At 44.2% G+C, this 27,611-nt stretch overlaps 1 protein-coding gene across 1 annotated transcript; it reads left to right on the top strand.

The window, feature by feature from the left end:
• Positions 1-6,580: 6,580 nt before the first annotated feature.
• Positions 6,581-27,244, top strand: tmc2a (transmembrane channel-like 2a; the record flags this gene model as incomplete). Its single annotated transcript, XM_083657309.1, has 20 exons — positions 6,581-6,611; positions 6,845-6,883; positions 7,208-7,694; positions 13,626-13,787; positions 14,281-14,371; positions 14,470-14,551; positions 14,660-14,766; positions 15,059-15,157; positions 15,852-15,994; positions 18,162-18,309; positions 19,197-19,385; positions 20,064-20,243; positions 20,410-20,568; positions 21,382-21,510; positions 21,657-21,724; positions 22,611-22,850; positions 23,846-23,971; positions 24,828-24,906; positions 25,955-26,066; positions 26,922-27,244. 20 exons carry the CDS (start codon positions 6,581-6,583, stop codon positions 27,242-27,244), a joined length of 2,994 nt encoding a protein of 997 aa, XP_083513435.1.
• Positions 27,245-27,611: the final 367 nt, after the last annotated feature.

The following is a 27,611-nucleotide window of genomic DNA, read 5'->3' as shown; positions in this document are numbered from 1 at the left end:
GGGTAGCCTCGGATCTGCCGTTCTGCTGCAAAGTCTACAGACAGAAGGTGATGAACTGTTTACCTTTCAACTGTGGTGCAACAACTAACTAACCACACAGGAGATGTGATTGGCCACCTCTGTTGCTTTTGTTTAAGGCACAGTTTAAACTCTTTAATTTGCTTTTGACCCATAATATTGCTGCCTCATACCTTGGACATTCTCTGATGCAATCTACAATATCCAGCTGAAGTTCATTCCCACGGGAGTCGTGTCTCAACAGTTTGGTGAACCCTTTGTTGTAAGATGGCCTTGGCTCATGTTCTGACACTGACACACACATACTGTCTGTTTATATACTGACACACACATACTGCCTGTTGAGATACTGACACACACACACACATACTGTCTGTTTAGATACTGACACACACACATACTCTGTTTAGATACTGACACACACACACACATACTGTCTGTTTAGATACTGACACACACACATACTGTCTGTTGAGATACTGACACACACACACACATACTGTCTGTTGAGATACTGACACACACACACATACTGTCTGTTTATATACTGACACACACACATACTGTCTGTTGAGATACTGACACACACACACATATACTGTCTGTTGAGATACTGACACACACACATACTGTCTGTTTATATACTGACACACACATACTGTCTGTATATACTGACACACACACATACTGTGTTGAGATACTGACACACACACAGATACTGTCTGTTGAGATACTGACACACACACAGATACTGTCTGTTGAGATACTGACACACACACACACACACACACACACACACACACACACACATACTGTCTGTTGAGATACTGACACACACACATACTGTCTGTTGAGATACTGACACACACACACATACTGTCTGTTGAGATACTGACACACACACATACTGTCTGTTTATATACTGACACACACACATACTGTCTGTTGAGATACTGACACACACACACATACTGTCTGTTTAGATACTGACACACACACATACTGTGTTTATATACTGACACACACACACATACTGTCTGTTTATATACTGACACACACACACATACTGTCTGTTTATATACTGACACACACACACATACTGTCTGTTTATATACTGACACACACACATACTGTCTGTTGAGATACTGACACACACACATACTGTCTGTTTATATACTGACACACACACATACTGTCTGTTGAGATACTGACACACACACATACTGTCTGTTTATATACTGACACACACACACACATACTGTCTGTTTATATACTGACACACACACACACACATACTGTCTGTTTATATACTGACACACACACATACTGTCTGTTGAGATACTGACACACACACACACACACACATACTGTCTGTTTATATACTGACACACACACATACACATACTGTCTGTTTATATACTGACACACACACACATACTGTCTGTTTAGATACTGACACACACATACTGTCTGTTACTGACACACACATACTGTCTGTTACTGACACACACACACACACATACACATACTGTCTGTTGAGATACTGACACACACACACATACTGTCTGTTGAGATACTGACACACACACACATACTGTCTGTTGAGATACTGACACACACACACACACACACACACACACACACACTGTCTGTTTATATACTGACACACACATACTGTCTGTTACTGACACACACACATACTGTCTGTTGAGATACTGACACACACATACTGTCTGTTACTGACACACACACACACACACACACACACATACTGTCTGTTGAGATACTGACACACACACACATACTGTCTGTTGAGATACTGACACACACACACACACACACATACTGTCTGTTGAGATACTGACACACACACACATACTGTCTGTTGAGATACTGACACACACACTGTGTTGAGATACTGACACACACACACACACACAGTGCACTGCTGATCATCGTCATCAGCACAAGCAACACGTGGTTTCTTGTATACCGTAATAGCACTTCAGTCAGCATCCCCCATGAGGATTACTACAAAAAAAATGGTGTCTCACATCTTCTGGCTGCTGTAAGGGGAGGAGCTAATGGGATGCTGTTAGTCACCTACCATTTCTATCTTTTCCGTTGGTCCATACTGTTCTTACTGCTCAGCTTATTTATTTTCACAGCATTAGTCTGACAGGAGGTCTGAAGAATTCAGACTGAATTCACACTCCTCACTGCTTTTTGCTTCTAATGTTGCCAATCTATGATTTGAGGCATAATATGCTTAAAATCTGCAAGTGTGTAAGCATTCCAATTAAATGCCTAACATATAAGTAACTGAAGTGTAGGTTATTAAATATGGTAGAAAGTTTAGAACAAGCCAGTATTCATGTATTATACTGCAGACAAGTGTTTCTTTGTTGCAGCTCATTGTGTCTGTTGACTCGGCAGCTGACTGGAGACTGGACCCACTCTATCTGTCCTGTGCCACACAACAATGGCTGCTGCTGGATTGTCTAAAAAGGTAACCATTTTTTTTCTTTGCAACTTCAGCATAGCATTGAATTTAATAGTGTCAGTTTTCCTCCGATTGGTCAAATTATAAAATTGTTGCAACAACAAAAAGTGTAGCAAGACAATTTACACCCAGGAACTAAAAGCATGATCTCTGGAAGCTTTAAGTTCCAGACTATTGCATTTAATGACTTTTCTTCATAAAGCACTGTGGCTCTTATTGTTAGAAATGAAATGGCCACTAGGTGGCACAACAGACTATTACATTTACTGTTTGGTCCCGTTGCGGTTAAACTATACTGTTGATGGGTCAAACACAGTGGTTCTCAAAGTGGGGTCCAGCCGAGGGCCTTGAAGGGGGTTCCCGTTCCATGGAGACCCCAGCAAAAAGGGTAATTTATTTTCACTAGAATTCCAAACATAAGTAACACAATGACAATGTATGACTATTTTGGTCATGGATTCATACACTTTCTGTAATAAAACATTACAATTGTGACGACCCTAGCAATCTCCTGACCCTGTCTTGCAGGAGCTTGATGTTGGGGTTGTTCGGCTAAAGATTGAGTGCCCCTGGGCCTGGTGCACTCATTGGGCTTAAGACGAATTCAGACCATTCAGTCTCTCTCCCTCCTCACCGATGCACCTGTGGTTCTGTTCATTTGTTGTTTGTTTTGTCTAGTTATTTTCTCTTAGTTTTAGTTAATACATTATTGTTTTAACTTTTAATTTGGTGTATGACTCCCCTCATATGTTACAACCCGGCTCAAGGAAGTAACAGATTGAGGGGAGCCATACGCCAAAGTCAAAGTTAAAACTATTTCTTAACTAAAACTAAGGGAACAAACAAGACAACACAGACCACATTAAACAAATTAACAGAATAAAAGGGTGCGTCAGTGAGGAGGGAGAGGGACTGAATGGTCGGGACCAGGTGTCCTTGAGGTGAAAAAGTTTGAGAGCCACTGGTCTAACATGATCAAACTCTTGAGGAGAAAGATAAAATAAATGTTCTAATGCCATAAATAAACATCCTTAATGTTAGAGGTCGATACACTAATTCTGTCTGTGCAGTCCACACCATTCACAAATTCTGACATGGCTGAAATAGAAGTAACACATTGCACATTTTAAAATGCTCTGCATTGAAAACCTGTAAATTGTGTGTGGGGGGATTTTGTCGGGTTTTTTTCCATTCCCAGTGCGGTGCATGAACCTCTCTTGACCTACCACGCGTAAATTACTGTTACCGCACTCTCTAGTTCAGAGACGCATTAACTTTTAATCACTGGAGCATATTTCATGATGATCATGCAATTAATTATTGATGGAGAAACATCGGAGAGTTTTTGAGTCATGAAGGTGTTTAGAAACTGGTGGTGGCACCAGCGAGGTGACTGGATCTGAAGGGAAATCCACCCCAAAAGAGAATGTCATGTATTTATATATTTTTTTTTAATCAGTAATCGTACATTCACTATAAATGAGCAGAGGTGTGACCATGTCAACTTTGCTCAAGACAAGTCCAAAGTCAGTCTCAAGTCAAGTCCCGAGTCTAAATGTAAAGTCAAGTCATAACCAATCAAGAGTCCAGTATCAATTTAAGATCTGAAAGAAAAATAAAGATCTAGGACTATTCAATACAATATGCTTATAATAGGATAAAAACCGGGTAAGTGCATCATGGGTTAGATTTTTATAATCAGTTTCAAATTCAATTATTCCATACAGAATTAGAAATTCAGTTGTTTGTTGGAAGAAATCTCATCAGTTTGTCATTTACACAAACACAATCTGTTGTCAAGACTTCAGAAATGTTTTCAAGTCATCAAAATACAAAGTCAAGTCACCAGAACCCCAAGTCAAGTGATCAAGTCTCCTCTTGATGCATCGGGGCCAAGTCTCAAGCAATTCTTAAGTTCTGACTCGTGGCCAAGTCAGTGACTCGAGTCACCACCTCTGCAAATTAGACTTCTGGGAGGTGCTGTTCAAGTTACCTTTATTCAATAATATAAATATATAAATATTAAATAATTTATCAAATAAGCAGCATCAATGTAATCAGAGTAAACGGGTATCCATGTTGAAACAACCAATTTCAGTCCTCCCACTTTAACTCCTTGTTCATCATTTTCCATTTGAGTGATTTGAATGATTATAATCCAGTGTGTTGTTTCAATAACCCTATTGTCCAGTAGTGTGTCCTGTAGTGTGTCCTGTCCTGTAGTGTGTCCTGTAGTGTTCAAAATAAAAGATAACATGAATTACCATGTGTCACATTTGTCTGTATGAGCAGGCAGGGCCACAACACAATATGTGTGAAGTCCAGTCTGACAGGGTGTGATCGATGCATCGCTTGGTTGAGCTGGTGGCTAGCTAGCTAATGGCTGTGTAATGGAAGAAATTTGGATGTGAAAAATGAGCTCCACTCTATTATTTAATGGGGCTTTGAGGTGTTCTGCCTCTTTGCCTCTCTCTCTCTCTCTCTGCCCGGGTTTCTCACAAAAACACACGGGCAAAGCTGCCGTTCATCCTCTCTCTGCGTCACGTCTGCTGACTCGTCCGCACTATTTCAATTCGAGATATCAAAATATTTGAAAGTGTTTGAAAAGTCTGTGCAAAGCATTTGCCGTTGGGTCTAATGGGTCTTGCACACAGAAACCTAAGCCTTCATTAAATGTTTAGCGCGTCTCAGTCTTGTGGTGTCTGTGTGCTCTCCAATAACCCGACGAGTGAGAGTGCATCACCGTTTAATTGTAGTGGCTGTCAGTAAAAAGCAAGCACAACACGCTATTTAATTTTCTGCCTGATTAGACAGACGCATGTTGTATTCATTGCATCAACACGCAGCCATGGTAGCAAAATAACTGCTGATTGTAATAAATTCACGGGTGATTGTAGTTAAATAACAGCCCTAGCCAACGAGCCGTCTATATAAAAGCACCAAATTGCTCGGTAATGCATCTGATATCATGGGAATATGAATACTGTGGCTTGTGATGGTCCCTCTTTTGCTCCTGATGCTTTTCGGGGGGCCACTCCTGGATATCACTCCCATATATCACTCCTGTGTATCACTCCTGTATATTACTCCTGTATATCACTCCTGTGTATCACTCCTGTATATCACTCCCATATATCACTCCTGTATATCACTCCTGTATATCACTCCTGTATATCACTCCTGTGTATCACTCCTGTATATTACTCCTGTATATTACTCCTGTATATCACTCCTGTGTATCACTCCTGTGTATCACTCCTGTATATCACTCCTGTATATCACTCCTGTATATCACTCCTGTGTATCACCCCTGTATATCACTCCTGTATATCACTCCTGTCTATCAGGACCTGCTTCATCTAAAACACAAACTCACATCCTCGCTCCAGGTGAGCAACAGTCTTTTTCATTAAAGGAACAGTTCACCCGAAAATGAAAAATTCTGTCGACATGGTCTCCTCTTCCTCACGCCAGTTGGAACACAGCACAACTGGAGAGAAAAGCAGTCAGCGTGGACTTGAGTAAGCGATATCGTGTAAGTAAGCCAGTACTTCACAACTGAAGTCAACAGAGACTTGTTTCCTCTCCACTTGTGCTGGGCTGCCATCCTCCCTGTGTCTTTATATGGATACACTTCTCCTGTGTTTCAACTGACATGATGATGATGAGAGAATCTTCATTCTTGGGTTATCTGTTCCTTTAACCCATTGATACCTGATGCAGCATTTGCGTGTATGTCCCTCATTTGTGTGCGTGTCCCTTTAAGACCGCGAACCGCGTTAACGCGGTTCGCGGTCTTAAAGGGATACGCACACAAATGCTGCATCAGGTATCAATGGGTTAACTGAGCAGGAATACAAAATAATGTCATTTTTGCCCCGTTTGTAGAATTTGCAGCAGCACCTGTGGAGAGCAGGTCACACACAGCCAGTTGCCTTGGTGACGGTACCGCCAGATACCTGAGTCTGGTGTCTGTCTGGCTGGAGGCCGAGCTTAGCGGACCAGCAGCTTGTGCTGTGAGTGCAGGGTTCAACAGAGCTGTAAGCCTCATCTCCCATCATGCCTAGAAAACGTGCCGACATCGAGGACGGTGAGTTGAAAAAAGCCCACAGGGGAGCTAGCGTTGAATTGATTAGGATTTTTAATATGATATTGTGTCGTTTGTTTCGTTTTTGAAATGGATAATGTTTTGACTCATAGTATTTTCATCATTGATCGTATACAACGGAATTGTGATTTGTGGCCTTGAGATTCACGTGTTCATAGTCTGTTGAAGCGCTGGAGTATTTGACGCCTGTGCTGTCTTGCTTGTGTGCTCTTCAGTTGGGATAGAGATCGACGGGGACGCCAGTGACAGTGATGGTAAGTGGAGATGTTGACACAAACAGTCACTCACCACTTTTCATGCCGTTTTATTTGTGTGCGAGTGTGAGAGTTTGTAGTGATCTGTAACTTTCACAACACCAAATATGGCATTGTGTGTGTGTGTGTGTGTGTGTGTGTGTGTGTGTGTGTGTGTGTGTGTGTGTGTGTGTGCATGCGTGTGTGTGTGTGTGTGTGTGTGTGTGTGTGTGTGTGCATGGGTGTGTGTGCATGTGTGTGTGTGTGTGTGTGTGTGTGTGTGTTTATGCGTGTGTGTGTGTGTGTGTGTGTGTGTGTGTGTGTGTGTGTTTGCTCTGCATACAGATGGAGGCAGACAGAGGAAAAACAGGCAACCCGCTGGAAGAGCCGCAAGGGCAAAGGGCAAGGGGAAAAAAAATGACAGCAGCGACGAGGACGACGAAGACGAGGAGGAAGAGGAGGCCCCTCGGGGACGCAGGGGGGGAGCGAATAAGAAGAAGAAGAAGCCGCGTGATGACGAGGATGAGGACGAGGATGAGGACGACGCCCCCAAGAGGAAGCGCGGAGCAGCGGCACGGAAGAAGAAAGGAGGCAAGGCTCAGGACAGCGAGGAGGAGAGTGAGGAGGACGTGAGAGGGAGGAAGGGCAAGAAGAAGAAGAGAGGAGGAAAGGCTCAGGAGGAGGAGGAGAGCGAGGAGGACAAAGGAAAGAAGGGGAAGAAGAAAGGAGGAAAGAAAGGAAAAGAAGAAGAGGAAGACGCCAAGGGAAAGAAGGGCAAAGGCAAGGAGGATGACAAGGACAAGAAGAAGAAGAAGAAGAAGAAGGGCGAAAGGTATGCCAGAGTGCTTTCAATGTGGGGTCCAACTCCGACGACCACCAGGGCTCCTTAACTCATTGAGTGCCAGCCACTTTTGGAAAACGGATGCTCCCAGTGCCAGCCCTTTCAGAGCGTTTTCAGTGATTTCTCGAGGCCCACAGAATATTGTGTGATATTACTATGTAAACACCGAACACGCACAAAGAACGATGAGACTCTCTTCTATCATCAGCAAAAAAAAGTTTATTGATATCATTTTCCATTCTTTAGTTATCAGCCGGAGAAGATAGGTTGTTTTCAGCAAAAACAGACGTTTCAAACTAGAAGCTGAGATAATCAGCCTTTTGTGAAATAAGGCATTTCAAGCACATCACTGACTCTGAAGCTAATATTTTCTGATGTAGTGACACCTCAAAAATAATTTCCTTCAATAAAACAGCGAAAACAAAGGAATTTTGTTTGGCAAAATAATATTTTTTAGCTGCAACCAGCAGCGCTGGCCCCTGCTGCGCAGACCCTACACCTTCTTGCTGGTCTTGATTTACTGCTGGTGGGCATCAGATATTCTAGCTTGTGTTTGTAAATCTGTCCATCGAGCCTCCTGCTGTCTGGGTCGGTGTTGTATGCTGCCCTGCGTGCCCCACCCCCCTCAACTGCACACTCTCTGGTGGCTCTCTGCTGCGTTTGCTCTGCACTGAAAAGTGCGCTACGCCCAGCTTTATCACAGCGTTCCGCCGTTTTTGTTGCCGGCTTCCAGCTGAGAATAATGTAACTTTTCAGAAAGACGCTGGTGTCAGCAACTAATCATGTGGAGGGGCTATCGCAGCGGAGACGGAGGGGCTCAATTGTGGCAGCAGATTGGCTGCTGTTCACAGGCACAGCTAACGTTATGCTTCATGCATATCGATGCATACCGATGCGGTTTCCGTTTCCCCATGACTTCTTCTCTGTTTTTTCCTCACCTTTCTCTAATCTGGAGAGCACTGTCGCCACCTAATGGGTCCGTAAAATAGCTTATACACATTCGACATCTCCCATATTTTTACAGGAGATGCATTAGGCTTTGATCCACGTCCCACCGTCAAAAAACGCAATTGACGTCTTTAGACGTCATTGGCACTCTACGTTACTATTTGAATTGACATCTTTAGACGTCATTGGCACTCAATGAGTTAAGGGGGTTCCAGGGGGTCTGGAGCAACTTCAATTGTCAAATACATGTATTTCATACAAGAAGTTAGCACAATTAGAGAATGTAGAAGAATGACTGTTTTGGTCATAGATTCACTGTTATCTCTCTACGTACAATACAGTGTGTTATCTCTCTACCTACAATACAGTCTGTTATCTCTCTACGTACAATACAGTCTGTTATCTCTCTACGTACAATACAGTGTGTTATCTCTCTACCTACAATACAGTCTGTTATCTCTCTACCTACAATACAGTCTGTTATCTCTCTACGTACAATACAGTCTGTTATCTCTCTACGTACAATACAGACTGTTATCTCTCTACGTACAATACAGACAGTCTGTTATCTCTCTACCTACAATACAGTCTGTTATCTCTCTACCTACAATACAGTCTGTTATCTCTCTACGTACAATACAGACTGTTATCTCTCTACGTACAATACAGACAGTCTGTTATCTCTCTACGTACAATACAGACTGTTATCTCTCTACGTACAATACAGTCTGTTATCTCTCTACGTACAATACAGTCTGTTATCTCTCTACGTACAATACAGTCTGTTATCTCTCTACGTACAATACAGTCTGTTATCTCTCTACGTACAATACAGTCTGTTATCTCTCTACGTACAATACAGTCTGTTATCTCTCTACGTACAATACAGTCTGTTATCTCTCTACGTACAATACAGTCTGTTATCTCTCTACGTACAATACAGATTGTCAAGGAATTCTGGATAAAATCCTATCTAACATTAAAATACTCTCAGATTTGGATCAGCCAGAGATGATGAAATATGATCAAATGTAAATAAGAGAATCACTGTCGTAGACAAAGTGAAATTACCGACTGTATAATATCACCCGACACCCGTAGGAAGAGTTGCGTTTCCAATCCGCTATTGCCTTAACTCATTCCTGATTACTTTGCATCTTCAAAATTACTTATCTCCAATTTAATTGCCAATAAATGTACTGTAGTATCCAGTGTTGGGCAAGTCACTTTCAAAATGTAATACACTACATATTACTAGTTACTTTCATTTGAAAGTAATACGTTAATTTACAATATTACTGTCTGTGTAGAGTAACTTGTTACACTACTTTGGCATTACTTTCACCAAAATAACAGCAGTAGCAGAATTGCATCGCCGCCCCGGAACGATCCCGAAAAAGCATGTCAACCGTCTTGAAGTCAGTGGAAACCGTCCAAAATTCGAAATGTTCTAAATGTTCCTATTGTCATCTATACGAGGAATCAGGGTGACGTCACAACACCGCAAAACACCCGGAACCGCGGCAGTTAAAGGAGAATTTCGTTTTTTTTTAACCTGGACCCCTCTCGTTACATTAATTATGATCTGACGACTCACTTTTTTTGCAGGCCAGGCCAGGCCACTCACTGAACAGCAGGCCAGGCGCCACCTACTGGTTTACTAGTGGTTTTATTACTTTATTCAGGGTTAAAGTGGGTGCATCTCATTGTAAAATTGGACTTGGCCCAAATTGGGCTTCAAACGGCCCAAACCGGGCTTCAAACGGCCCAAATCGGGCTTTAAATGACCCAATTTGGGCTTCAAACGGCCCAAATCTGGCTTCAAACGGCCCAAATTGGGCTTCAAACGGCCCAAATTGAGCTTCAAACGGCCCAAATTTTTCGCCGCCGCCCTTCGGACGCCGGCACGCACGCCGGCCCGTATCGGCCTGGCCTGCTTGGTATCTAATGCCCGGCCTGAATTATGATCCCAGTCCGCCCCTGTTGCCGTTGTTGTGATCGAAATAGTGTGCAAGCCAGTCCTAGAATGTAGCTCCGTGGGGGCCAAGTGGCAGCGTGTTTTCCTCCATCTAAATAGACAGTTTTATTCCTGTTTTCGACGCATATCGTCATAAACTGTTCCTTAACTAATTCACCGCCAGTTTAGGACTGCCAATATTTAGCACAGGCCAAAGATTTTCATAATTGTTGGTCATCTTTCAAGACCCACAGTAAATTATCTATTAGCACCAGAGTGATTTGCAATACCTCAAAATGAAGATGTACGTCTCTGGGTTCACCAGGAAAAAAAAGTGAGCTTTTAGCATGTTCTGTACTCTACTTATAGCCATTTATATACACCCTGTTTTCCCCCAGAATGTCTCCCAGAGAAAATAAACAGGAGAAAAGGCAATTTTTGTAAAAGGGCACAATCTCAGGCATAACTCACTCTCAATTCTTTTATTTTGAACTGTATTGACATCAGACATGTAAATATTATTCGTTAGGACACAAATGACAAAAAAAAAATATATATATATATATATATATACACATGAAGTGCTTTTTTTTTACATTCAACAATACAGTTTACTCGGTGTGAGTGTGCAGACAGACAGACAGACAGACAGACAGACAGACACACCGACAGACAGACAGACAGACAGACAGACAGACAGACAGACAGACAGACACACACACACACACACACACACACACACACACACACGATCCTTTTAGATTTCTAACCCCACATAGGATAAGCAATAACCACGCCCTGTGGCGCTGGGATTGGCCAGGAGCAACACTGGAGGGCACGCAGCCCAGCGATTTCATGAACCAACTGAAGAGCTCTTGAGAAGGACAGCGGGCTGCTGTGACTGCCTTCTGCCCGCTGCTGCCTAGCTGTTCCTGTGTTTATTTTGATTTGTTCTGGTACACCCGTCCTCGTCCATGTCTCCCTGTCATATCTATGATCGTTCCCGTTTTCCCCTCGGCTATTCAACACGTCCTCACCGCCCTCGCAAACTGATCGATCATTTCCTCATTCCTCCGATGATCAAACACATCTCTTGATTACTTTCTCCCGTTTTCTCCTGGCTGGCACAGAGGAAGGCGACTCCAGCTCGTGCAGCGCGCCGAGGGCGTTTCAATGGCGTTTCTCCTGTCTGCACAAGGAAGCGTTACCCGTTTTGCTGCTTTTCCTCTTGCTCAATTTCAAAACAACAGCTGCGGTATGTGTTTGATCGCGTGCTGTCGGCTACCCTTTGAAGGCAGGGACCTGTGTCTGTGTCACAGGCTGGGCAAGTGTTTGCTGCAGGCGCTGCACCAATAAAAACAAAAACACGTCAAACACGTCATTGGCGGGGAGGGCTATTTCTGATAACACGTCAAAGACGTCATTGGCGGTGAATGAGTTAAGGAACGATCAGACTGCAATTCTCCCCCGGGCTCTTTTCACTGGTGGTTGCAGGCAGCCCATTTTTGCCTGTCGGGTCAGTGAGACACAACTCTCGTCAGGAAAGTCTCACTGACCCGACAGGCGGAAATGGGATTCCTGGCATGCCTGTAACAACTACCGCTCGGCGCTCTTTACCGCTGTAAAGAGCCCGGGGGACAATAGCAGTCTGCTGGTTCTTTAGGGATCCAAAAACGGGAATAAAACTGTCTATTTAGGTGGAGTAGGGCTGTCACTTTTCATTCGAAATTCGAATGCAACTTCGAATGTGGGGGAGGGGTTCGTGTTCGATATGTAAATTGACTGTTCGATTTTTTTTTTTTTTTTTTTATGAACCAAAATTAACCAACTGCTGCTTGCTGGTAATGTTAATCCCATGTCAGAAAAAGTCTCCAGATTTGTCGCGTTAGTCTCTTCTGAGAAAGATTGTCTCCAGGGTCTGAAAAGTTGTCTCGAGTTGGATGCAGCCAAGTTTGTGAGGCAGTGTTGTGACTGTGAGCATCCAAGCTAACACGTCGGGCTGATGCCCGGTGGCCTGGACTGATTTTTTCTTTTCTTTTATTTTTTTATTAACCAAAAAACTTTGAATATATTCGAACGAATTTCGGGCAATTAAAGTTTGTTCGAACTTTATTTTGGGAAAAAGTGACAGCCCTAAGGTGGAGGAAAACACGCTGCCACTTGGCCCCCACAGAGCTACATTCTAGGACTGGCTTGCACACTATTTCGATCACAACAACGCCTAGGACGGACAAAAACGCTGCGGAAAATCACTGGGTGAGTCGTCAGATCATAATTAATGTGAGGAGAGGGCTGCAGGTTAAAAAAAAACGAAATTCTCCTTTAAGAATGAATTCATTTGCTGGGAGTGGGAACCCCCTGGAACCCCATCAAGGACCCCTAGTGGAAAAAGGGACAGTTTAACCGTAAACGGATCACATGATCCTGATCCTGGCCTCACTACCCTGACCCTGGCTAGTGGCTTCCCATGAAATGTAGGATAGATTGTAAAGCCTTACTGAACACATTGAAGCCATTCACTGGATTAGCTATATCAATGATCTCAACTGGGGGTTGTTCCTAGTCGTTCCACAGTGCAAACTGAAAACTAAAAGCCACTTTAGTGCCTTCTCAGTTTGAGAACCTGCTCAGTTTGAGAACCTGCACTGTGGAACCTTCTCAGTTTGAGAACCTGCACTGTGGAACAACCTGCCTGAGGATGTCAGACGTGCTGCTACCTCAGTGTCCTCTTTGACTGTAAAGACACACCCTCTCCTCCCTCTCTCTGTCTCTGTGCTCTCTCTCTCTCTCTGTCCCTGTGCTCTCTCTCTCTCTCTCTCTCTCTCACGCTTTCTCTTTTTCTGTCCCTCTCATCTCTGCTCTGTCTCTCTCATTATTATGTTCTCACCCTCTTCCTCCACCTCTCTCTCTCTCTCTCTCTCTCTCTCTCCCTCTCTCTCTCTCCCTCTCTCTCTCTCTCTCTCTCTGTCTGTCTCCCTCCCCTCTCTGCTGTCTGTCTCTCTCTCTCTCTCCTCCAGTTCGTCTGATTCAGACTCTAATAAGGAGGGGGATGAGGACGACGACTCCATGTCAGAGGGAGAGCTGGAGAAGCTGAAGGAGGAGGTGGAGGAGAAGAAGAAGTTGATTTCCACCATGAGGAACAAGCCATGGAGGATGAAAAGGAGGCTTGCATACCTCAAGTAAATGCTTGCTGGTTTAGGACTTTAATTGTTGATCTCAACCCAAGTCCACATTTGAAGCCTTTATAGACAGAACCAAATGCAATATACTATACTATACTAATACTATAGTATTTCAACTTTCTTTTTTACTGCCCCATATACTTCATTTGCAGATCATTTGGAGTGCGAATGTTACATGTCACAACCTTTTACCGTCTTGACCTATGAATGTGCACATGCCATTAACTCACAGTCGTTAAATGATACGAATTTAAAACGTCACTCTAAAAACAATGATGGACTTGATTGGTTCTTTAAAGGTTTAATTGTCAAGAGTTGGTGTTGATAACAATCCTATTGTGACCTGAGAGGCAAATATGATGCTAGCTATGATGCTAGCTATGATGCTAGCTATGGTGCTATGATGATACATGTTGGTGCAGCGTAAATCCATCCCATTGAAAAGTGCTGAGGTGTTCCTGTCTCACATGCCACCCTCATCTCTTCCCAGGGAGTCACAGGCATTTCTGGAAAAGTTTGAAGGAGCTTTGGGCAAAGGACAAAACCAGAAGTTATACGCATTCAAAGTGATGATGGCAAAGGTTAGAATGAAAGGACACTCCATATCCTTCTATTGTGTGTTCGTGTGTTTGTTTGTTTGTTTGTTTGTCTTCAATTCCGGACCTCTTTTTAATTCCAGAAATGGATCAAGTTCCAAAGGGATTTTGACAATTTCAAATCAGCCTGTATCCCATGGGAGCGGAAGATCAAAGAGGTGGAAAGTAAGTTGTGTTTATGATGAACTCTGTAGTTATAACAACAGCTGAGCAGTGCCTCCTAGTGGAGATGTGTTGCATCTCACATCCTGTTGAACGTCCACACATCCTCAGGTCACTTTGGGTCATCTGTGGCATCTTACTTCATCTTTCTGCGCTGGATGTACGGCATGAACCTTGTCCTGTTTGGTTTCACCTTTGGACTCGTGGTCATCCCAGAGGTGAAGTGATCTCCTTCTCTTTTGATGGCACATTATAGGTGGACTAAACTTAGTGGTAAAACTGGGTTTAGATTGACTTAATCCAGATTTTAACCTGATCAGAGCTGTGTTGCACAATTTCAATTTAACCCCAGTTTAACAAATCTAAGATTAATGATTTAAACCTAAATGTTAATTATTTAAACCAATATTAATTGGTTCACAAAAACAAGCAATCAAATATCAATAGTTGGCAATGGCCCAACAAAAATAGTTTGTTTATATTTGATTCAGTTGTATTATTTTTGTCCAGGTTCTGATGGGCCTTCCCTATGGGTCCATTCCCAGGAAGACTGTACCCAGAGAGGAGCAGGACACGGCACAGGACTACTCCACCCTCATGGACTTTGACGTGGGTCAAATATAAATGACATACCCTATGGATGGAAGCCCATTTCCATCGCCTGTTAAAAAAATCATCTGGCACAGAACATTTTTTCATTGTTTAATCAACATTGTGACGGCTTTTGGACACCAAGTCCATATTTTCGTCCGAAATTGACGCACAGAAAAAAAAAGAATACGACCTCATTTGTGTCAATCATCATTGACACACCGAGTCCGCCAATTACGTCCGCCACTTAAGTTTTCGGACAAGGTTCGATTTTCTGCGTTTTTCGCATCAGTCAATAGATTTTTGCGAGCTGGGACCCGTCTGTGTTTTCAGATGACGGATTAAAAAACAAGCTGACTGTGTGTGCAAAGACCTTTACTGTAGTATCTCATCATTTTGAGAAACTATAGATGCTAAGTCATATTAATGAGGAAGCTTCTCAAAATCATAATTGAGTCATAATTTTGAGAAATGTTCTTAGTAGTACTTAGAGTAGTAGCTAGGTAGGCTAACTTATAGTAACTAACTTAGTAAACTGGCTTACTAAGATATATTGATGAGAAATGTATTACAATTCTGAATTTGTATCTCATAATTATGAGAAAGTGCGTGATTTTTAAACAGGTGGCAGGAATGGGCTTACATAGTATCCTTATCAAATGTGTCTGATTTGAATATCAAAATGCAATAATGTTGTCTCTTCTTGTTTCAGGGATACTGCAAATATTCAGTCCTTTTCTATGGATATTACAACAGCCAGAGGACTATTGGGCTGCTGCAGTTCAGGCTGCCTCTGTCTTACCTCATGGTGGGGATCGGTACCTTCGGCTACAGCCTGATGGTTGTGATTCGCACGTGAGTCTGCAGCAGCATCGCTCTGCTCTGTGACTCTCAGGGTGCTCTGCTCTGTCAGGGTGCTCTGCTCTGTGACTCTCAGGGTGCTCTGCTCTGTGACTCTCAGGGTGCTCTGCTCTGTGACTCTCAGGGTGCTCTGCTCTGTCAGGGTGCTCTGCTCTGTGACTCTCAGGGTGCTCTGCTCTCTCAGGGTGCTCTGCTCTGTGACTCTCAGGGTGCTCTGCTCTCTCAGGGTGCTCTGCTCTGTGACTCTCAGGGTGCTCTGCTCTCTCAGGGTGCTCTGCTCTGTGACTCTCAGGGTGCTCTGCTCTCTCAGGGTGCTCTGCTCTGTCAGGGTGCTCTGCTCTGTGACTCTCAGGGTGCTCTGCTCTCTCAGGGTGCTCTGCTCTGTGACTCTCAGGGTGCTCTGCTCTGTCAGGGTGCTCTGCTCTGTGACTCTCAGGGTGCTCTGCTCTGTGACTCTCAGGGTGCTCTGCTCTGTGACTCTCAGGGTGCTCTGCTCTCTCAGGGTGCTCTGCTCTGCTCTCTCAGGGTGCTCTGCTCTGTGACTCTCAGGGTGCTCTGCTCTCTCAGGGTGCTCTGCTCTCTCAGGGTGCTCTGCTCCGCTCTCTCAGGGTGCTCTGCTCTGTCAGGGTGCTCTGCTCCGCTCTCTCAGGGTGCTCTGCTCTGTGACTCTCAGGGTGCTCTGCTCTGTGACTCTCAGGGTGCTCTGCTCTGTGACTCTCAGGGTGCTCTGCTCTCTCAGGGTGCTCTGCTCTCTCAGGGTGCTCTGCTCTGTGACTCTCAGGGTGCTCTGCTCTGTCAGGGTGCTCTGTTCTGTGACTCTCAGGGTGCTCTGCTCTGTCAGGGTGCTCTGCTCTGTGACTCTCAGGGTGCTCTGCTCTGTGACTCTCAGGGTGCTCTGCTCTGCTCTCTCAGGGTGCTCTGCTCTGTCAGGGTGCTCTGCTCTGTGACTCTCAGGGTGCTCTGCTCTGTGACTCTCTGTGACTCTCAGGGTGCTCTGCTCTGTGACTCTCTGTGACTCTCAGGGTGCTCTGCTCTGTGACTCTCAGGGTGCCCTGCTCTCTCAGGGTGCTCTGCTCTGTGACTCTCAGGGTGCTCTGCTCTGTGACTCTCAGGGAGATTTACCCTGCCGGACATTTACTGTCACCAAGGTTCCATGAGGCATGTCAAAACCTAGCTGCTAAGGCCTATGTTGATGTTGTCTGGTGAAAATCATGAGACCCCACTCCCCCCCCCCTTTTTTTTGCAGCTGCTTCTATGCTTCTATGCTTCTATGCTTCTATGCTTCTATGCTTCTATGCTTCTATGCGTGACATTTGTGTCCTTCCGTTTGTAGCACAGTGTCCATTTGTAGCATGAGAGACCAATCAGGGGTAACCTGTGCATATGGAGAGGGCGGCGGGGGAGAAGGGGCCGACCTGCGCTAAACCTGTACCACTTATGGCAACAGCTGGGTGTGATTTTTGTTTTAATTTATTTTCATTTATTTCAGCCATGCTAAACAGAAACACAGCGCTGATGTCTACTAGTCTGTGTTTCTGTTTAGCATGGCTAACAGCGCGGTGTTTCTGTTTAGCATGGCTAACAGCGCTGATGTTGTTTAGCATGGCTAACAGCGCTGTGTTTCTGTTTAGCATGGCTAACAGCGCTGTGTTTCTGTTTAGCATGGCTAACAGCGCTGATGTCTACTAGTCTGTGTTTCTGTTTAGCATGGCTAACGGCGCTGTGTTTCTGTTTAGCATGGCTAACAGCGCTGATGTCTACTAGTCTGTGTTTCTGTTTAGCATGGCTAACAGCGCTGATGTTGTTTAGCATGGCTAACAGTGCTGTGTTTCTGTTTAGCATGGCTAACAGCGCTGTGTTTCTGTTTAGCATGGCTAACAGCGCTGATGTTGTTTAGCATGGCTAACAGTGCTGTGTTTCTGTTTAGCATGGCTAACAGCGCTGTGTTTCTGTTTAGCATGGCTAACAGCGCTGATGTTGTTTAGCATGGCTAACAGTGCTGTGTTTCTGTTTAGCATGGCTAACAGCGCTGTGTTTCTGTTTAGCATGGCTAACAGCGCTGATGTTGTTTAGCATGGCTAACAGCGCTGATGTTGTTTAGCATGGCTAACGGCGCTGTGTTTCTGTTTAGCATGGCTAACAGCGCTGTGTTTCTGTTTAGCATGGCTAACGGCGCTGATGTTGGTGGGGGAGACGGAGATGATGGGCAGTTCACCTTCGCCTGGAAGATGTTCACCAGCTGGGATTACCTCATCGGTAACCCAGAGACCGCCGACAACAAGTATGCCTCCATCACCACCAGCTTCAAGGTAACCATGGAAACCATAAAGACTGACTGTCTCACTGACCAGTTAGTTAGTTAGTTTGTTACTTAATGTGTTCTGCAGTTTCACAAGAGACTATTATTGCTGTCCTTAGAATAGATCAAGTATTATTCCTGCGCTTTTCAGGCTGATTCTAACTTTGTGACCGATCCATTTTAACTGCTGGTATATAAAATAATCTTGAACTTATTCTAAGATTATTAACCCATTGATACCTGATGCAGCATTTGTGTGTATATCCCTCATTTGTGTGTGTATCCCTTTAAGAACGCGGTTCGCGGTCTTAAAGGGATACACACACAAATGCTGCATCAGGTATTAATGAGTTAAGGAGAGACATGGCAGGTGAAAAGGGTCAAAAGTCTGTTTTCTCTTTCTCATACTCTGAGCCAATAATCTCCACTTCAGTAGCATTTACATACACCCACATTTCCACTTTCTTTTTTATTGCTAACTATACTCTGAAGGTTTTTAACCAAGGGATTTGTTCATATATTATCATCATAGCCTGATTTATAGAACATTTTATTCCTAAAAACATGGCGGATTTATTTATTTTTTTATTTATTTTTATGGTGCACACACACACACACACACACACACACACACACACACACACACACACACACACACACACACACACACACACACACACACACACACACACGTATTATACTTGTATTATACTATCCGAGGACTAACACAAATAGAATGTAATAACAATTGCCACGATTTTGCGTCACTCCATCCGTGGCTGTACCCCATCTAGCCACAACCCAGGTATGCCGGCCCCTGCGGTGTTGCCACACGACGCGCGTGGTCTTGGGCCGGATTTGCCCTTGTTAATTCTGTGCCTGTCTTGACAAGAACAGGAGTCGATTGTGGATGAGCAGGAGAACCAGAAGGATGAGAACATCCACCTGAGGAGGTTCCTGCGAGTCCTGGCCAACGCCATGATCCTGTGCAGCCTGGGAGGGAGTGGATTCCTCATCTACTTCGTGGTGAAGAGATCTCAGGACTTCTCCGGCAGGGACGACCTCAGCTGGTACGAGAAGAACGAGGTAATGCTGCTCATGAGGAAATGTAATAACATCATGTTTATTTTGCACGTTGGTAAATCCTTTCTGTGAGTTCAAATTAAGGACACTATGAATGATGGTACTTGCAGCAACCCATGTTAAGGGCTTGCCCAGGGGTGGATTCGAACTGCCGACCTTCGTCTTACGAGGCGGACACGCTAATCACTGCACCAAGAGAGGGCAGAGCTGATTAACGTGCCTTTATACTGGGGGAGTGAGTTTAACCAACTTGATATCACGAGGACTCAACATTCATTCAGTTATACTACTACTAACAATAACTAGTAAACAAACAGCTCTAAACAAACGTTACATTGTACTATAACATGCAAAAAAAGAGCTCAAATCCTCTCAAATCTGAGCTTAAAACTTAGAAGAAGACAATGAGGCTGTCAACCTTAAGGCTGAGACATGGTCGAGCGAGACACAGCGAGGCAGACCTCTGCAGATCGCACGCGTACTCCGCGCACGAGAGAGACAGACGGACAGACAGACAGACAGACAGACAGACAGATAGACAAAATAAAATAATGTGTTGTCAGTTGTTAAGGGTTTTATTTGTTGTGATGTAAAGAGGTTATATTTTTCCCTCGTGTTGCTCCTGTTTTGCATAGCTGGAGATCATTATGTCTCTGCTGGATGTGGTGTCTTCCCCTCTAGCTGGAGATCGTCATGTCTCTGCTGGGCCTGGTGTGTCCTCCTCTGTTTGAGACCATCGCTGAGCTGGAGGACTACCATCCTCGAATCGCCCTCAAATGGCAGCTAGGCCGAATCTTTGCCCTCTTCCTGGGAAACCTCTACACTTTCCTCTTCGCCCTGTTCGATGATGTCAATGACAAGGTATGGTGTGTGTGTCTGTGTGTGTGTGTGTGTGTGTGTGTGTGTGTGTGTGTGTGTGTAACTTTAAAAGACTTTAAAATAGACCCTTGATTCCAATGAGATCTTGTTTGTGCGTAGTTACTGGAACGCACACTAACAATGAACTCTGGTATCTTCTAACCCTCAGTTGGTAGAAGAGCAGTCCATTATGAACGCCTCTGCGTGGGCCATGAAGGAGTACTACGCTAACTTCACCATCGACCCCAACAACACCGAGGCCACCCCGCCCCCCATGCCCCCCGCTGATGTCATCAGAGGACCCTGCTGGGAGACGGCCGTCGGCATAGTAACGGAAACATATTGATTTACACTTCTACATCTCGTGTCTGTTGGTTTACCAGCTGAAATTGGAATGCATGGTTTGGATCTCTAGTTATTTTGCCAAAAACGGGTAACATAGAGGCCATTTACACCTGGCGTTAACATGTGTTTTCTGTGATCAGATTGCAATCAGATTGTGTTTTATCACTTGAAATGCCAGGTGTAAACACCCCCAAAACGCATTGAAGAAGGATTGCAATCTGATCGGCCAAACCACCTCCGGAGGTGGTCAGGGATGCATTGTGTACACATTGAACACAAGTGTAAATGCAATGTGTCCTCTCAATCTGGATACAGCAACTTTATGCGGATTGAGAGGACACCCATTTCTGATTGCAATCAGATTGCAGAAAATGCATGTTAACGCCAGGTGTAAATGGCCTCAGAGTCACTTAAATGAGAATGATGACATAATTTTGTGCCAAATCACATATAAGTTAACATCAACACTGTTATGATACATTTGGATATTTCTGGAGCAATAACCACAGAGGCATTCCAGTTTCACTCATCTCAGGCTCAAGAACAATCTAATTTTCTAATTATTAAACTAGGTAGGTATTCGGCAATGCTGAACAATATACTCTGTTGCTGTTACCACCAAAAACATAATTCCTTTCCTTTTAGATTGATTTATTGGACCTGCAAATATACTCGTCGGATTTGGAATCAACTCTCTCTGTTAGTTTCATAGCTGAAACTAACGATCATTGTCTGATGGCAGAAATCTCAGATGTGTATCAGCACATTCCCTCTCCCTGTGCTGTTCATGTTCCAGGAGTTTGTGAAGCTGACAGTGTCCGACATCCAGGTCTCCTATCTGACCATCTTGATTGGTGACTTTGCCAGAGCCGTCATCGTCCGCTTCCTCAACTACTGCTGGTGCTGGGACCTCGAGGCTGGATTTGTAAGTCATTAAGTGAAGCCATCAAAAATAGGTTTATATTGCTAGAGCCAACATTTATTATTACTAATGTTTTGTGTGAGAATGTCAGATACTGTATTGTTGTGACCTGACTGAACTTGAAACCATTGTCTGTATGCACCTTATAGCCTTCATATGGAGAGTTTGATATCAGTGGCAATGTCCTTGGGTTGGTCTTCAATCAAGGAATGATCTGGTAGGGAACTCCTTGCTGCTTTTCTTCTGAGGAAACTTGCATAGAGAGACAGACACCCCATTTACACCAGTTTTCTTTTGATGTGACCTGTATCCGGATAAGTTATCTGGATACAGGTCGCATTTCAAAACCAGGTGTATATGGGGTGAAAGAGATCTGAACACAATGTGAGCCAGACTACCTCCAGATGTGGTCAGGAAGTTCTGATCACATCCTAATCACCATTGTTGCTTTTTCTGTGTTCTAATAATTCTAACTGTGTTTTGTATAATATTTTGTTCATTGTTACCTTTCTATGGCTGTCAAACAACAGCCTGATCACACACAAAAATATTTTCTTGAAGTCTCAAAATGAATCAGAATCAGAATCAGAATAACTATATTGATCCCCGAGGGGAAATTGAGGGGAAATGCTAGCATGACTCCTCTCTTGAACAGAAGTTTGCATTGAAGTTTGCTAGCCTGTTAGCATTTTGTGACATCCAGAAAGAAACACCTGTTAATGATAATAACTGTGATAAGGTAATGACACTTCTTTTTTTTTTTTTACATTTCACATAATCATCCCAATCAATAAATGATCAGAACACAGAAAAAGCGAAAACATAAAATAATGATTTTTGTTTTGCCGATAGAATTAGAGTGGGGTAGATCACTTGTAACATACACGCCATTCTGATCTAGGCTACGTCAGCGTTGCATTATGTCACGTTGTGTTTGTGTTTCAGGATGGACTCGTTCTACGCCCCCCGGGGCTGGTTCTCATCAATGTGCTTCGCCTGCATCATGTCATAGCCTATGACATCATAGTGCCTATGACATCATAGTGCCTATGGCATCATGTCATAGTGATGTCACGTCGTGTCACGTTGTGTTTGTGTTTCAGGATGGGCTCGTTCTATGCCCCGGGGCTGGTTCTCATCAATGTGCTTCGCCTGCTGTCCTCCATGTATTATCAGTGCTGGGCTGTGATGTGCACTAACGTTCCCCATGAAAGAGTCTTCAAGGCCTCCAAGTCCAACAACTTTTACATGGGTCTACTCCTCCTCATCCTCTTCCTCAGCCTGCTACCTGTAATCTTCACCATCATGACCATGCCCCCTTCATTTGACTGTGGACCCTTCAGGTATTTATAGGAATAAAAGGAAGAAGAACATTAACAAAATAAAAATAAACAATACACCATATCGCCAAAAAACTTAAGAAAGTACAGCAAATAAAATCCAATAAGGTAATACAAATAAGGCAGCAAAGACAGGAATTAGCAGCAGAAGTAAGCAGGATTTAAGAAGATAAAATCAGGGTTCATTCTTGAATGTTTTGGGGGGGGGGGATGCTTAATTGTAACTGTTATGTTTTCAATGTTAGGAAGTGCTTGAATTCAAATATACTAATTGAAAAATGCTTAATTTTCAGCATAATCTGAAGTGTCATTTAAACAATCACTCATGTAAACCAAAAAACCTTTTAATATTTGAAAAGAAACAATCTCGTGGTCGTCATATTAGTTTGTTGTCTCCTGGCATCTCCCACAAGGCGCGGGACAGACGACACGGGACCGGAGCTATAGCTGATATGCTAATAGCATATCAGCTATGCTTCGCTCCGCGTCATGAGGGCGAGCATCTGCATGTTCACTGACCTTTGACCTTGTGCGTGCATGCACATTGTGGATCCCTCTGGAAACATGCAATCAAAGTTCATATGAACAGCTGGTCAAATAAACAAAGTGACACCATTGGTTGCTGTGGGTGTAAAGGAATACTGTCAACTTTATTTTTCACAATTGCATTTATAGTAACAATTTAGATATGATCAGAAAGGCTTTGTGAGTCTGGAGATTTCTGGTTTAGGTACCTTGAAAGAGCTTGTATTTTACTTTTGTAAACAGCTGTACAAACCCATGTCAAATATAAAAGTCTCTCTGTAAAAATGTATATTAACAAGTGAAAACAATTACATTGATTAGGAACTATGAGCACACTCGCAAATACGCATCATGGACGTACAATCACGACGCGCGCACACACACACACACACACACACACACACACACACACACACACACACACACACACACACACACACACACACACATTTGATTGTATTTGATGTCTGCAGTGGGAAGGAGAAGATGTTTGATGTTGTCATGGAGACGATTAATCTGGACCTGCCAGCCTTCATCTCGACGCTCTTCAGCTACGCAGCCAACCCCGGCCTCATCATGCCAGCGGTGCTGCTCATGGTGTGAGTGCACATGCCACGCCCTGCTTTCAAACGGGTTAGGGTTCACCTGTTTGGGTGATTGGATAGTGCTTGACCACATTGACCTGATTACATTTACACCTGGTGTGTGTCCAGTGTCCACATTGAGATCTGATCGCTCTGTTGTTCAGCTGTTTGACTGTTTCCCACTGACCCTATTGTCTGTAGTGCATTGGCTGATGAGCGCTGCTGTTGACACACTTGGCTCCCCTCGTGGGGCTGTCTTTCCGGTGCGTCTCTGGAGTCAGGCGGGACGGTATAACATCCGGACTTGGCTTTGCCAATGGAAAAGGCCCATAGTGCAGCGATACTCAACTTGCGGGCCCGGGGGCCAGATGCGGCCCGCGACACGCTGCAGAGTGGCCCCCCTGACCATTTTCGAATAATTTCACTTTAGTTTTCATTGTGAATTAGAATCTAATTCACAATCAAAACTAACGTGAAATAAAGTTTGACTGACCTCCAGCTAAATTGTCAAATACCGCCGTCTGCTCGCTAAACAAGCACTTATGTATGTACTTAACCTAACTAACTATCCGGTGTGCACAACATTGGCAGACTAAACACCGGCTGACACCCCAAAAACCTACAATGCGCTACAGAAAAATGTATATTGTTTATTTATTAACTGGCCCCTGGCCTCCTATCATTTCACGAAAGTGGCCCCCGGGCAAAGCAAGTTGAGTATCCCTGCCATAGTGTGTCTCTTGTCCCTTTGCACTATGTGTCAGATGATCCATGTGTGGCGGGAACGTCTGCAAAACTCTCTAGGTTATAGATGTGGCAAAGCAGACTCCTGTGTATTCTGTGCTTCTGATGCTGATATCTCTTCTAACAGACTGGCCATCTACTATCTGAACACCACGTCTAAGGCCTACCAGAACGCCAACCTGGAGCTGAAGAAGAAGATGCAGGAGGTGAGTACCAGATTGTGTGAAATTCTTCCCTCACTTCCATTATAGTATTCTGCAGTGTGCCGTTTCCTCTGTGAGGAGTGCCACCACAGCACCAACATGACCACCGCTGCTACCACCGTTGCTAAAACAATGGGATATTTTATTTTAATACATCTTTTCTTTATAATAAAAGCTTTTTGGTACCATGGTTTGCATTAAAACTATAGGCTAGCTGGCATCAGAACAGGGACAGATGTGGGACCCAAATATTTAGAGCAGTGGTTCTCAAATGGGGGTCCGGGGACCCCCAGGAGTCTGTGGCACTCTGCCAGGTGGTCCGCGAAAAGTTTTCAGGAAGATTTTTTTTTTTTTTTTTTTTTTTGCAAAAGCTTCTAAGGTCTACGGAAATATTGTATGCTTTAAATCTAAAATGGTTCATAGATTACATTTTAAACTAACAAACTTATCAATGTAAAAGTCAAGCACATTACCGTGGAAGCAATTAAGCTTAGCCCAAAATCACAAATCTTGTAAGGGGTCCTTGGCTGAAAAACATTTGAGAACCTCTGATTTAGAGTACCCTATATAGCACCACCGACACATGAGATTAAAAAGGAAAACATATAAAACATGTAGCTACAGATGTGTTGAACATTTTCTCTTGGATTACGCCTGTGGGATGATGGGTGAACACACACATTTTGGGTCAAATACTCCCCCCCCCCTCTCTCTCTCTCTCTCTGTCTCTCTCTGTCTCCCCGTCTCTCTCTCTCTCCCCGTCCTCTCTCTCTCTCTCTCTCTCTCTCTCTCTCTCTCTCTCTCTCTCTCTCTCTCTGTCTCTCTCTCCCCGTCCTCTCTCTCTCTCTCTCTGTCTCTCTCTCTCTCTCTCTCTGTCTCTCTCTCCCCGTCCTCTCTCTCTCTCTCTCTCTCTCTCTCTCTCTCTCTCTGTCTCTCTCTCCCCGTCCTCTCTCTCTCTCTCTCTCTCTCTCTCTCTCTCTCTGTCTCTCTCTCTCTCCCCGTCCTCTCTCTCTCTCTCTGTCTCTCTCTCTCTGTCTCTCTCCCCGTCTAGGCTCGGGACGAAGAGAAGAACCGGAGGAACAACACCAACAGCACCAATCAGGTCATGATGGACCTGGAGGACCTGCTCCCGAACCGCTCCCTCGCCCCGCCCCCGGAGCCCGGTCAGTACAAACATCCTGCAGAGCGGCTCGGCCTCTGCAGCTCAATGAGTAGAACATGACTTAGTATTGACATGGTTCTGACTGGAGCCTCCATAATAAGCTCATACTGTAGCCTACTGTCAAGTGTTTAAAGTGGAGTTATACTGCAAACAAAGACCAATTGAATCTTATCTCATATGACCAAAACCTACAAAAACTCAAACCTTAATCGAATCGTTTTAGTTGTCTGAACCTTAACCAAAGCTTCAACCAAAGATATCAAATGAACACTTGTATGGGACCACATTGAAAAGCATCTAGATAACTGACAACAAAAAACCATCTGTCAAAGATCATACATTTCTTGAGGCCCTGTAGATTGATCGCTAATGTTATGTTAGTCTTGGGTTAGTCTGGCAGTAGCCAGCCATAGATAGATATCTACGTCTGGTGCAAGGACCGCCCCCTAAGACCAAAACAAAATGTGTGACAGGCATATGAATTGACGAACCACGGACCTCCTTATTTAGGTGATGCAACTCGTGGGCGGTACATTTTGAATGATGCACCAATGGACACAGAGAGCCGGACTTCTGCCATGATAGTATTGGAGCCAGGGGAGTTCCTCTGCCAACACCTGGAAATGCTGACTTGTGAGTCAGACCGTCCGTTGCTGGAAGCGCGCTGACGTGGGTCTGACCCGTCTGACCTATCTGACCCGTCTGACCACGTGATACTAGTCTTGGGTTCGCGTTAAACACTGCAACTTGTGGATTGAAAACAATTGTGAGCATGGAGGATGCGACTCTTGTTGATGTTGTTCAGTGAATATCATTATTATCATTATCATCATCATGATGTTTTTCCTCTAAACAGAACCTGAGCCAGAGCCGGTGCCGGTGAAGCCAACCAAGGTGAAGCCCGGTAAGGGTGTGAACCTGCAGAAGGACGTTGCTCTGGCATCGCCCAATCCCAACGCCCGAGAACCAGTGAGCCGGCCGCCAGGGCCGCGGGGACAGGGACCGCTGCCTGGCCACGGGCAACCTCCGCCAGGCGCAGGGCGTGGCAGAGGAGGGCCCCCTCCGCCAGGCGCAGGGCGTGGCCGAGGAGGGCCCCCTCCGCCAGGCGCAGGGCGTGGCAGAGGAGGGCCCCCTCCGCCGGGTGGAGGGCGTGGCAGAGGAGGGCCCCCTCCAAGATAACACTGTGAGAAAGTGACAGCTAGTATCCTGCAGCTTGTGCTCATTCCTGAGAAAATGTCCATTCATTTTAGAGACATACTGTACATATCAACAGGCACATACAAAAAAACGTACAAAAAAAAGGTTTATTTTAGTGAGGTATTAAAAATGTGGCGTTTCAGTCACTAGGACTTATCAGACATCCATGAGATATTCAGACTTTGCACCACTGAAGTCATTTTTTTTTTAAAGATAAAGAACCCATGACTTACAATTTTGTTTTGCAACACAGTCTTGGAAAAACTAAATTTACCAAGTTAAATGTTCGACTCAAGTATTGTTACTTTACTGATATTTTACTTAAAGTCAATCTGGACCCTATTTCCAT

Source organism: Poromitra crassiceps, assembly GCF_964638095.1.
Source record: "Poromitra crassiceps genome assembly, chromosome: 21".
NCBI lineage: Eukaryota > Metazoa > Chordata > Actinopteri > Beryciformes > Melamphaidae > Poromitra > Poromitra crassiceps.
Note: the sequence above shows the minus strand (reverse complement) of the source record. Positions and strands in the feature narration are given on the sequence as shown.